The 13,690-nt window shown below is 41.0% G+C and overlaps 1 protein-coding gene across 2 annotated transcripts in view; it reads left to right on the forward strand.

The window, feature by feature from the left end:
• Positions 1-8,837: 8,837 nt before the first annotated feature.
• Positions 8,838-13,690, forward strand: part of LOC148341635 (uncharacterized) — a 49,184-nt gene continuing 44,331 nt past the window's right edge. For both annotated transcript variants that reach the window (XM_088287075.1, XM_088287076.1), the window contains exon 1: positions 8,838-9,055. In XM_088287075.1, the coding sequence (XP_088143201.1) occupies positions 8,932-9,055 (124 nt within the window). In that variant the 5' untranslated portion in view covers positions 8,838-8,931. The remainder of the gene's footprint in view (positions 9,056-13,690) is intronic.

The raw sequence follows: 13,690 nt of genomic DNA on the forward strand, positions 1-13,690 counted from the left end.
GTGTGCATGCGTATGTGCATGTGCTCCGATCTCCAGTTGTTATGTCTTTCGGAATGTGTTTTTCTTTTGATAGCGTCTGTGTGAGTCCTCCAGTGCCTAGTTTGGTATGTTTGCATCTCTACAGCCAATGTGGAGAATGTGCTTCGTCGTATTTGTCCATCAAGTGCTGTGAATGTGAGAGCAGCTCATGGAAATGCTATGTGCGCAAATCTATTCTCACTACTGAGAATTTCAATAAAGTTCACACATTGCAACTAAGTACTATAAATTTAGCATTTAAGAATAATATAATCAGTAAACATCAGGCCTACAATCCCAGTCATTCTTGTGACTTGTGCTTCTAGTTTCATTTGATAATTGCTTTTTGTTTCATCAATGTTGAAAATGTTCAGTAAATATGAACCTGCTAACTATAATAATCGACATTCTGTCCCGCATGTGTTCAAAATAATGCCAGTAATCAATAGTAATAGACTCCTTCAGTGTGTAAGTGTTTTTCTGGATATTATTTGTCCAGCCGTGGTGTCAAAAATGATGATATTTTGATGTGGATTCATTCAAGTAGGCCGAAGTAGGACTTCACTGAAGGCACAGGTGTGAAATGCACTGAAGTAACTTAAAAAGTAAAAGTAAAAAAAAAAATTACGGTTGTTTACGAATGTGCAAGAAAGAAAAATGTTGACAAATGTTGAAAATTATAATATTTTCCAGGAGGTATTTATTTCTTTTTTGTTTATTCATTCAATTCTATACTTATTTCAATATTTGAGTATTATTTTTCTTTCAATATGTCGTATATTTTGTCTTTGAAGTGTGGGTCCTTGCTGCCTTCCGGAGAGGCAGCCGAGCAAGGCTGGATTGGTGATGGAAAAGAACAAAAGAAAGAAGAAAGATTTTATTCTCGTCACATGCTGATGTCAAAAGAAGTCTCCCCAAAAACGTGCGAGCCCCCTCTCAGACATTCCCTTCTTATCGGGAATGCCCAAATCGGACATGAATATCTAATTTTCCCTTGTTGCATATGCAATTCCCATCACGCTAGTCTTCGGGATTTCCCTCCAAAAGTCCCCCAGAGGGAGAGCAGATGCGTCTCCCCTTTGATACGACCAGTCTACTCGTGACCACCTTAAATTCCTCTCATACCCTGGAAGGTCACTGACCTGGCGAGAGAATTGCCCCCACCATAAACAATGCTCAGGCCTATTTTCTCTCAGGGCAGTATCTGGTTACATCGGAACTTCAGAACCAAGACTGGTCACTTCTGTGAACTCCAGTCCCTTCATAGTTTCATAAAGAGAATTACTTCCCATATCTAAATTCGGCCATTTAAAAATACACGACTTTTTTTTTTCATTTATTTCAATTTATATTTAAGCTTGCTTCTGTAATAATACAATATTTATTAAATTATTTTAATATGTGAAATTATATAAATATTAATTTAAACCTTTTTATTTCACACTTGAATATTTCTTAACATATTTGTTCATTTGAATATGTATGTAATTTAAATTATTCCATCCATCCAGCCATTTTCTGCCGCTCATCCGGGGTCGGGTTATTGAAATAATTTAAAACATTAGTCATTTTTATAATTCAATATTTATTTCAAGATTAGGACTCTTCTCAATGAGCTCAATATTTATAAAATGTTTCCATATTTCTTATTAATTGAATTAGGTCTGTATGTGGTTGCCAATTTTAATATTTCCCTATTTCATTATATAAATAATCCAACGTATAAAATATTTAATTGGGTATATTTAACAAAATGATAGTTTTTTCCAAAGTGAGATTCTGCTTAGCAACACACCCCAAACGCTTGATAGAGCTCAACCTAGAAAGTGTATTTAGCCAGTCAGAAATGTATTCAGAAAGCGAAATATTAAATGGATATGAGGGGATATTTGAAGAGTGTGAGTTTTGTTTAATGGACCATACATATACGAGCCAGCCAAACACAGCGAGAAAACCAGCGCTGACTCCAGTCGCCATCAAGTTGCCAACTCCTGACATTCCAAAACCTTTGAGAGAAACTGAGACGATTTGCGTTTCTCTTTCTGGTTCTTTTTATAGTTCAACTTCGAGTTCTGTTTTTCACCTTTTCACACAGCGTAATGAAGGCCAGTTGAGCAAGTGGAACAAGTGATTTTATTGATGATTGTGGAAGGCAACGATTTCATAAGCACCGTTTCTTCTCACACCTTTTCCATTAGGTACGATTAAAAAGACAACTGAAAAGCATAACGTTAACAAATGTTATTCCAGGCAAAGGCAATTAATTTTATTGACATGTTTGATGTAAACACAAAAAAAAATCATCACCACTCAGACACAATAGTTATTCTGGCGCTGATCCCATTGGCTTAATGTCGATAAAAGAGCTTTGCAAAATTAAATTTTTCATATTTTATTCAAAATCACATTTACATCTTACCACTAAGAGTCAGTTGCTTCAGTTTTTTGTTGTCTTTTTTTTAAGCTTCAAGGATCGCTGCAATTCTCACCAGCACAATCGTGTCTCTCAGCAAGACGTTGAGTGAAGAATTTTTTAGCACAAACGCTGCAACTAAATGGCATGTCTCCACTGTGTGTTCTTGTGTGGCTTTGTGAACTTGACTTTACAGAGAAGCTTTTGCCACAAACTGAGCAGGAAAAAGGTTTTTCTGCACTGTGTGTTCTTGTGTGGGTTGTTAAATTTGACTTTACAGAGAAGCTTTTGCCACAAACTGAGCAGGAAAAAGGTTTTTCTCCAGTGTGTAATCGTGTATGTGTTTTTAAATTCCACTTAAAAGAAAAGCTTTTGCCACAAACTGAGCAGGAAAAGGGTTTTTCTCCACCGTGCGTTCTTGTGTGGCTTCGTAAATGCGACTTTAGAGAGAAACTCCTGGCACAAACTGAGCAGGAAAAAGGTTTTTCTCCACTGTGCGTTCTTGTGTGGCTTCGTAAATGCCACTTTAGAGAGAAACTCCTGCCACACACTGAGCAAGAAAAAGGTTTTTCTCCAGTGTGTGTTCTTGTGTGGCAAGTTAAATTTGCCTCTACAGAGAAGCGTCTACCACAAACTGAGCAGAAAAAAGGTTTTTCTCCACTGTGTGTTTTTGTGTGTTTTGTTAAACTTGACTTTTGAGAGAAGAATTTTCCACAAACTGAGCAAGAAAAAGATTTTTCTCCAGTGTGTTATTGTGTGTTCTGTTAAACTTGACTTTTGAGAGAAGCATTTTCCACAAACTGAGCAAGAAAAAGGTTTTTCTCCACTGTGTGTTCTTGTGTGTTTTGTTAAATTTCCCTTTTCAGAGAATCCTTTGCCACAAACTGAGCATGAAAGAGGCTTCTCTCCACTGTGTGTTCTTGCGTGCCTTACTAAATGAGACTTTTGAAAGAAGCTTTTGTCACAAACTGAGCATGAGAAAGGCTTCTCTCCACTGTGTGTTCTTGCGTGCCTTACTAAATGAGAATTTTGAGAGAAGCTTTTGCCACAAACTGAGCAAGAAAAAGGTTTTTCTCCACTGTGCATTCTTGTGTGGATTGTTAAATCAAACTTTTGATAGAAGCTTTTGCCACAAACTGAGCAAGAAAAAGGTTTTTCTCCACTGTGCATTCTTGTGTGGATTGTTAAATCAAACTTTCGAGAGAAGTTTTTGCCAAAAACCGAGCAGGAAAAAGGTTTTTCACCCCTGTGTGTTTTTCTGTGCCCTTTTAAAGACAGCTTTGAAGAGAATGAGTCAGTGTGACATGCCCTTTCACCTTTGGCTTGCCCATCATCATCGTCATGAGCATCATCATCGTCATGAGCGTCTGATAATGTGTCCTCATTATGTGCTTGTGATGGTCCCCAGTGGTCTTCATCACCTTCTGTTGTCACGTAATGACTTGAACTGCTGCTTGGAGGCTCCGCCCCTCTCTTGTCCTCACTCTCATCCTTGTTTTCATCTTCAGTCTTTATAGGGAGAACGTTCAATGGTGACTTGTTGATCTCCTCCTCCTCCTCCTCCTTTTTGATGTGAGTCAAGTCTGGCTCCTCTTTTACATAAAGGAGATCGTTTTCACTGACGTCTGCAGGACACAGAAAGACAAATTTGGTTTGGTCAAGTCAAACCTCATGCAGCGACTTTGTCTTATATTGTTTCTACCGTGCTACCTTGACTTGTGCCTGCCGCATACGGAGCAATGCGTGGACCCCAACTTGGACCGGACCATGGGGGCATTTCACAAAATTACGTCCTACGATGTAAACCTCCCTTTAGCAGCACAACTGTGATAAACGAGCATTTAAAAAGGAAGCACGTCGCGGCTGATGCCCGATTTCAATCCTGACATAGTCACAGACGTTTTTGGAATATGTATTCGAATTCAACTAAGATACACCATAATATTTTAAGAGTTTACTGAATTATTTTGGAACTGCAATGATGCTTAACAGCTATTAGGGTGTCAGTAATGAGTAACAAAGTAACACAAGACCTCCCACTGATACATCATGATTGTCATTTGGATAAATTACCAGGAACTATGAGTTGTGGGGGTGATGCAAACCACCTGGGCCACAGGAACTTTATGACCAGGAACTAAATGTTCCTGGCCTTGTTGGTAGAAAAGGGGGTTGTGGCGTACTCCCTTTTTAAGCCCAAAGTTAGCCAAAGATGCAGATGCATTCCTTGCAGCATGCGCTTGTTCACTGATGAGATCCGTGCAACCCTGGATGGATGCATTCAATTTATTTTAAATGTTTGGATGGGGTGAAACTACGCACACGTGCACAAAACAGTGCAGGGCCACCCGAGGTTCATTGACTCTCACCCGACCAAGCCAGTAAAAAGTTCATAAATAAATAAGACCAATCCGTGCTTGATTTAAAAAAAAAAAAAAAAACTTAATATTTTGTGTTTTATTCACTAAAATTGATCAACCGCTATTGACGTTTTCGCGGCAGTGTGCACATTTTTAGAGTCAGGCGGAATTCCTTCCGTAAGGAATTGCTTGAACAAAATATAAAAACCAGAAAATGTTATTTTGTTATTTCAAATGTAAATTTTATACTGGGAAAAACATGGAGTTCACCCCCCACTATTGGTTATTCTTTGGCATATATTTTCTGCACTGATTACATTTGACAAACAATTGCTCAGCAGACCTGCAAGTAAAAGGCAATATTTAAAAATAAAACGGCAATAACCTTGAACGCATTTCCCCAAACAACTTAATGTTGTGATGCATATTTCTAATGAAAGAAAGTCGTTCTTTACAAAGCAAATGAGAGTAACACGTGTACACACCTGCTTTGAGTGGCACAACACGAGGCTGGTTGCAAACTTCGTCCAGCAGTTGATGATGTTGCTCGTTCTCTTCTTTTATTCCACAAAGTTCCTCTTTGTACTTGGGTGTCGTTCTTTCACACATTTTCAAATGATAATTCCAAAAAATCCACACTTGATCTCTGCTTGGCGATGAGTCATGTGCCTCTTTTCGTTAGCGGCTAGCTAGATAACAAGCTAAGCTAACTACGCCGAAAAGCATCAACGCGCGAAGATGAGATTATCGGGACACAAAGACTTAATGAATTATGTCGTAGACCTTTAGAGTAGCACTGGACATCCTTTGAGAAAATTACAGTCAGTTCCACACTAAATCAGAAGAATTTAGCGGTGGGTGTTTTTGTTCCGGTGTGGACGGGTCGGTGGATGTGGTCGAGGTCCTTCGGAAGCTGCGCGCTTGCTAATGACGTCATGCTTTAAGCACGTATTTTTCAAATATCTTTCTTTGCCTCTGTGTTTGTTTTTACACCTGGCTGTTCTCTTTTAATATATATTCTATGTAATATTTTAATTCGGTTGATAAAAAAAATGTAACAAAATAATTAAAATAACGCCACATAAGCGAGTCAGCTCCGACGTCACTTCCCCCTATGCCCGGAGAAGCCGCTGCTGGAACAGCAGTGGGAAGGTAACGTTTCTCCTACGGAACGAAGCAACAATGCTGTGGTTCAATCGGGCTGCAAGATTGTATGAATATAATGTCTGCATATACTCGCAGTGCCTCTCAATTATTTCACGCCCGCCCCTACCAAGAAGAAAAAGGTTCGCGCCCCCCCCCACCGCCAATTTTTTTCTGTCTTTGTATATTGAGATTAGATTGTCAATAAAATATCCCTTAACTAACCTACATTGATAAGAAATATAATTTCGAGAACTATTATAGAGAGGATCTCGAAGCTCAGTACTCTGTTGTGCAAATATTGATGAGATGACAAATATTTGTCATGTCATGTCATTATCCACACGGCTTATCCTGAACAGGGTCGCGGGAGAGTGCTGGAGCCAATTCCAGCTGACAACGGGCGAAAGGCACCCTGACAACACCCTGAACTGGTCGCCAGCCAGTCACAGGGCAGACATAGACACCGTCACTGAGAGGGAACTGAACCCACGCTGCCTGCACACAACTCAGGCGAGTGTACCACTACACCATCAGTGACATGATAAATATTTACTAATACGTTTTTTGCCAAAAACTTTATTAACATTAACAAACAGCTATTAATACGTACATAATATAGAAAAGACAAAAAGAAGAGCCAGGGGGATTTTAAACAAAAATTCTACATGACTAACATAAAGCAACAGCTTTAGTATTGTTGGAGTTGAGTCACCGTGGAAATGAGAAGTATTTAGTAAATCAACTTTTAAAAGCCAAACTTACGCCAATGCGTGTTCGTTTTTTGTACTCAAGAAGAAAAGGGTCAAATAAAGACTCAACAACTGATTAGAGTTCCGATATTTAGTTTCTTCCATTTCTGGAGTTCAGGAAATAGTACAAAGACAGATATCTGGGCGGCTTTTTCTTAATCTCACGAGAAACTGCACTCGGGCCAGCACAGTCGAAAAATGTGCGCCATCTTTCAGCCCAGCTTCAGTTTTTATAGGAGTTTTTTATGTCAACGGTAATGTAGGTTGAATCGGCCGTCCTCGCTCCCTCCCACGGCACGGGTCCACGTCCAAGGGAAGGTCCTCCCCAGGTTAGTCATCGTCTGGATAGTTGATTCCCGTCTTGTCCCCAAGACTGGCACGCCAAGGCTGGCCTTCTCCGGCGGGCAGTCTCTCCGTCTCTCCAGCTGGCATTGCTCTGGAATCTTGTCGGTGTGCATGTGTGCGTGTGTATGGGCACATGTATATGCAGGTATACGTGTATGTGCAGGTGTAAGGGTGTGTCTGTGTTTATGCATGCGTATGTGCATGTGCTCTGATCTCCAATTGTTCCGTCTTTCAGAATGTGTTTTTTTATAGCGTCTGCGTGAGTCCTCCAGTGCCCAATTTGGTATGTTTGCATCTCTACAGCCAATGTGGAGAATGTGCTTCGTCGTATTAGACCATGAAGTGCTCTGAATGCAGCTCATGGAAATGCTATGTGCGCAAATTTGTTCTCACTACCCACAATTTCAATAAATTTCACACATTTAAACTAAGTACTATAAATTTAGCATATGAGAAAAATATAATAAATAAGAAAACAGGACTACAATCCCAGTTATTCTTGTGACCCGTGCTTCTACTTTCATCTGATAAATGCTTTTTGTTTCATCAATGTTTAACATATTCCGTAAATAAGAACCTGCTAAATTAAATAATTGACCTTCTGTCCCGTAAGTGTTTAAAATAATGCCAGCAATCATAATACAATCCTTCATTTACCATTGCAGTCGTCTTATCATTGCAGTTGTCAGGGTCGCCGGTCGGCGAGGAGGAGGTGGACCCAGAACGCGAGGAAGCTGGAGAAGGTGTAACTTAAGCAATTTATTAGGGGACCAAAATAATGACAGACAGACAGACGGGTTATGACAGCAGTATTTTTTATCATTGCAGCAGTTTATTAATTTTCCCTCTGTACCATAGACAGACATTCTGAGTGTTTCCTTACACTTGTAAATGTTGTGGGATGTAAGTGTGTATATACACATGGGGATTTGTGTGTTTACGTATATACTGTGTATATTCGCATAGGTTTGCTTTTTCTGAATGTCTGCTGCTAATGTTATACATTAACGGCCACATTGCACCACCGCCTCGGTGTGATCAATATGTTTGCTGCTGTCACACTGCAAATTTCCCCATTGTGTGACTATGAAAGGACATCTTTATCGTTATCTTTAAAAACCTTGTGTTGGTGCTTGCAAAATAATTTTCCATAAGATTAAGATTGAACAAAATGGGGAAACAAAAATTAAAAAAGTAAATGCTGTAACTATTAAACATTGAATACTAAATTATTCCTAAAACAGATCAATGAATCTTGAAATTTTGAGTGAATTATTGCAGTTTAATAAATACTGAAACAAATAATGAAATATTACAGTACTTTAAATAAATACCGAAATCATTTTCGAACACAATAACAGTTAAGTAATAAAAGAGTGACATATTTTAATTTAAAATTCGCAATCACATCACAACCTGGTGAAAAACCCTGTAAAAAGGCAAATATGTTGACATAAAGTATCACTTTATCATGTCAACTGTTAATAATAGGGAAATACATTTGGAATACTATCCAACCAACAACATGGTGTCAGATGTGAAAACAAAACCAGCAACAAAAGTAAAATTCAATACATCTCTCAAGTTCATATTTGGGAACTAAAATGTTTGTTCATGTGCATCTTAGGTTTTTCTCTATGTTTAGAAGAAGATAACGATGATTTGCATCGCAAATGGTGACATCTGTCGGTGAGTTGGTGACAGTGCTCCACAAAGCCAGCAGCCAATCATATCACAGCGGGGTGTGTCCTGTTCTTCCGCTTTCGTGACGAACAGACTGCCATTTTCTCGAAGGAAAAAAACGACGCCATCTTTCATTCGTCTCGTCGAACAAAGAGAAGCTCACGAGTTATCGCCAAGCAGAGGTCAAGTGCGGATTTGTTGAGATTGACGTTTGAAAATGTGTGCAAGAACGACACCCAAGTACAAAGAGGAACTTTGTGGAATAAAAGAAGAGAACGAGCAACATCTTCAACTGCTGGGCGAAGGTTGGAAGCAGCCTCGTGTTGTGCTACACGAAGCAGGTTTGTACACGTCTTACTCGCATTTGCTTGGTAAAGAACTACTTTCTATCATTAGAAATATGCATCACAAATGGGGAAATGCGTTCGAGGTTATTGCCGTTTTATTTTTAATTATTGCCTTTTACTTGCCGGTGTCGTACCAAAGTACTTACCCCTGCCAAAATCTGTATCCCCTGTCGCGGGAGCGCGCACGCATTGACTGAAGGCGGCGCGATGTTACTACGTTTGTTTTCATTGAAAGGCACGAAGAATGTATGATTTTGTGTGTTTGATTTGCTGTAATTTAAACCAGGGTTTCCATAAAAGTGGTCGTCTTCGTCGGTGTGGGTTTCAGCACACCATTCGCTACAATTTAACACGTAAAGTAAGCGTTTGACTCCTCCGAAATCGGGGGGAAATTCCCTGAATTTGCATTAGTTAGTGTTAGACCAAAGAAATTTTGCAATCAATGAAGCTACCATAAGGGAATTTCAGTGATCAAAACACGATGGAAAGGGGAGAGGATTAGTGAAGTGGGCTATATCGTTTTTCCAGCGAGATCAAATTAAGTGGCAACATACAGATAGGTGGTATCCGGTTAGAGAACACGTAATTGTATTCCAATTGACTGATTTGTTTATTTTTTTATAACCACCGATAGCTGCGTCAAGAGTAGCAAAAGAATAAAAAAAATAAATAAAGTCACTCGCGTTCTGCGTCGGACTCGAGGTGCATTCACTGACCACTTAGGCAGTAGGACAGTTACCAGGGGGGACTGATTCTGGCAGCACCTGCCAGAATAGGTACCCCCCTCTAATCACAAAAATATTGACCCCAACCATCAAGTGACTTATTCTGTGTGCTTATTGGATCATTTTGAGTATGTGTGGCAAGTTTGAGCAGGATCCCACTTTTCTAAGCAAAGTTACCAGGGGGGACCGATCCTGGCAGCACCTGCCTCAATAAGTACCCCCCCCTCTAATCACCTGCTTTGATAAATGCAGTAATCAATTTAATGCATATGCAAACAGTCACAAACACACATTTACATATTTATTTAAGTGCTAATACTATAAAAAATAAAATAAATAAATAATACTACTGTATCATAGAACTTTACATACTGTAATAGTGCAGTCCTTATGTAATATTTATGCTGTCCTCAGTAAATTGTGTCAGTTGTTTTATAATTGGAATTCTATTTCTATGTGTAATTTTGTTTATTGTTTGATCCTCAGTCGGTTACTTTGTGGCTTTTTGACTTTTTTTGCATGTAGGCTTAATATCATTATTGCGACACCTGGACCGAATTGAGTGTGTGGACACACTTGGACTGAAGAACTTCAGCCAGTTAAGTGTTGTAAACTGGCCAGATTTGCCAGTTGCAAATGAAGAAAGCACTCCTCGATTTCCTTCAGAAGTACAACAGGCAGACTGGATGGGAGGGTTGCTCAGGCTGTGACGTGTCGGAAGCTGTTGGATGACCATCTGATATGCCTCTACTCACTAGGGTCGCAGGCATCCTGGAGGCTATTCTATTAAATTTACTTTACTTTATTTAATTAAATCACCCTCTAGTTTATTTTACCTGGAGGGCAGTACATGATACATGAATCGCACAAAGATTAACAAGATTTATTCATAGGTTCCTCAAGTAAATATGATAAACCATGAAAAAATAAGACAACATAAGTATGCATGTTCTCCCCATGACTGCGTGTGTTTTCTACTTGTACTCCAGTTTCCTCCCTCATTCCAAAAACATGCATAGTGGGTTCATTGGACACTCGAAATTGCCCCGAGGTATGAATGTGAGCGTGAATGGTTGTTCGTCTCTGTGTGCCCTGCAATTGGCTGGCAACCAGTTCAGGGTGTCCCCCCGCCTACTGCCAAAGACAGTTGGAATAGCCTCCAGGATGCCTGCGACCCTAGTGAGGAGAGGCATATCAGATGGTCATCCAACAGCTTCCGACACGTCACAGCCTGAGCAACCCTCCCATCAAGTCTGCCTGTTGTACTTCTGAAGGAAATCGAGGAGTGCTTTCTTCATTTGCAACTGGCACTATTTGAGAATCACTGTATTAGTTAGTTAAAAAAAGAATAGCTTAATTATAGTTTACGTGTTCATGGGGATTGAATATGAATCATAAACAGAAGACAAAACCAATTGGCATTGGCTTTTGTAAAATATGATGAGGGATTAAGTTCGTGAGCTCTTAAGGGAGACGGGGCGAGACGCGAATGGATTGAAGCTTCCGCCAGTGACCCGTCCAATAGTGTCACCACCACACAGCTGTGCCGGGTGGCCGTCCTCGAGGGCGTGCGCCTCCCAGTTACTGACATCATGCGAAACAGTCCGTCAATTAGAAACTGCTAATCAGTATGAGTAGAACCCCCGTTTCTGCATCGATGAAAGAAAATATTGTATTGGATGGAGAAAAGAATTGTTACACTTGCGGGTTCAGAGGGCCAAGAGTGCTAATTCACCAGGAAAGGAAAAAAGAATATGGGAAAAATAAATAAAATAAAACGGGGGGAAGCAGTTAATGCAGCAGCCGACACATGCAGCTCCCATTGCGTCTGCTCTTTCCGTTTCCGCTGCTCCTGGGCCAGGTTCTGGTGACGCAGTGCCACAGCAGACTTGTTGTCCGCACCGGCCGGTCAACAAGGTCACGTAACAGAAGTAGGGGTGGTTCTAGACATGGGTTGTGAGTGGGACGTGCTCTTGCTGTGGGGTGTGGGGTCACTGGGTGATGAGCGGTCCAAACCGAGCCACTTCCTGAAATGTACCATCCTGTGGTCCAGCGCCATGCCAGTCACAAAGAGGTCCACTAGCACCGGGGCGCCATCGCTACCCCCTCCTCCGACAACGCTTCTATGGCTTCCAAACGCACAGTTGACGCCTCAGCCCGATTGGGACCACATTCCACGATAGGGGTGCCCGCGGAGCCTCAGCATTCAAGGACCGGCAGGTCTTGGCATTCAGGTGACGATTGATGGACAACAGTTTTTGATGGTGGAACAAGATATTCCACGCTTTGCAAGCTTCTTCTGCATATCCCAGTGAGCAACAACACTGTCATGCTTGTGGGACTCTTGAGATTGGCCAAGTCACTGCCATGGACCGAACCCACACCTGTGAAACACTGGAATTCGAGTGGGACTGAATTTGACTGTGCACATCCGGCGGGGAAGCATATGTTGTCCTCCGTTCCAGTCGACTGGGCAGCTCTGAGACCAGGGTCTCCATCCTCCCGCGGGTGGTACGTCCTGTTCCTGCTCTGGTTTGCCTAGTGAAGCCGCCTCCACCCCTTCAAACCACCAATTGGTCCTTTGCATTGAACACTGAGTTATGATTATTTGGTTTGTCAGGATACATTCACCTAATTTCGAGGGTCAGAAGTGCGTCTTGCATTAGGATTATGTATTTGTGATGTCTACCGGTGCTGCCTCGCATGTGTGCCTTGCCCCAGAGCAGAGGAAACTGTATGAATTGTCTCTGTTCGCTGAGCCACAAATCACATTCACTATTGGTGCGCATCATCATACTAAAGATTTAGGTCCATTGGTGAAGACGGTTGGCAGAGTTAATTTCAGATGTAGAATACTCCATGTGACTTGCAGGGTGTGGTGTTTCAGCACCCATTACGAATTCCTCTGTTATGCAACATTTTCCGAATTTCGACACTATGGTGGACCCGGGGTCTGACTGATGTTGTGCTCTGGTCCACAGCTTCTCCAATTTGTTTTTGCTATATCTGCGAAAGTTTTTATCTTATTGTGAAAGAAATTAAGTTTGTCATGTCATCATGTTTCAAAACTATGCTTACGGGTTAATAGAAGGTCACAAAAACATGGACCTCTTAAACAGGAAAACGTGAGTTCAGTGGTAACAGAGTTGTGTCTATGCTGGCAGTTTAGCAGGAAGCCACAAAAACAGATGCACGTCTTGAACCGTGTTTGACAGAAAACCGTTTAGCTCGCATTGAACAGAAGTGTGATAAAGTCAAAGTGTTCATGTTTTTCCATTCTTTATGAGTTGACATACAAATTGCTTTGCTGCGCTTCAATAAAACGCCGCACAGGAGCGGGAACGCTTTTCTCTTTGGCGGACTACTCCTCGCGAGTGACAAAGACAATCTTGGCCCGGTGATTCATTTGTGCAGACTTGTCTCGTTTTTGACAAAAACTGTGCACACTGCGGCAAAAAGATCAATGGCGGTTGATGAATTTTAGTGGATAAAGCACAAAGGATTAATTTTTTAAAAATAAATCAAGTACGTATTGGTCTTATTTATGAAATTTTTACTGGCTCGGTCAATGAACCTCCGGTGGCTCTGCACTGTTTTGTGCTCGTGTGCATAGTTTCACCTCATCCAAACATTTAAAATACATTTAATGCATCCACCCAGGGTTGCACGGATCTCGATCAGTGGACAAGCGCATGCTGCAAGGAATCCATCTGCATCTTTGGCTTACTATGGGCTTAAAAAGGGAGTACGCCACAACCCCCTTTTCTACCAACAAGCCCAGGAACATTTAGTTCTATCTCTAAATGCAAAAAGAAATTGTCATGATCCGTGTCGGTCATGGCAGGGCTTTGTTGTCATTTTTCACGTCCCATGCCTTGTCCTTGTTTTTGTTTACCCCGGTCAG

Source organism: Idiotropiscis lumnitzeri, chromosome 2 (genome assembly GCF_059441095.1).
Source record: "Idiotropiscis lumnitzeri isolate Australia: NSW breed Sydney's pygmy pipehorse chromosome 2, RoL_Ilum_1.0, whole genome shotgun sequence".
Taxonomy (NCBI): domain Eukaryota; kingdom Metazoa; phylum Chordata; class Actinopteri; order Syngnathiformes; family Syngnathidae; genus Idiotropiscis; species Idiotropiscis lumnitzeri.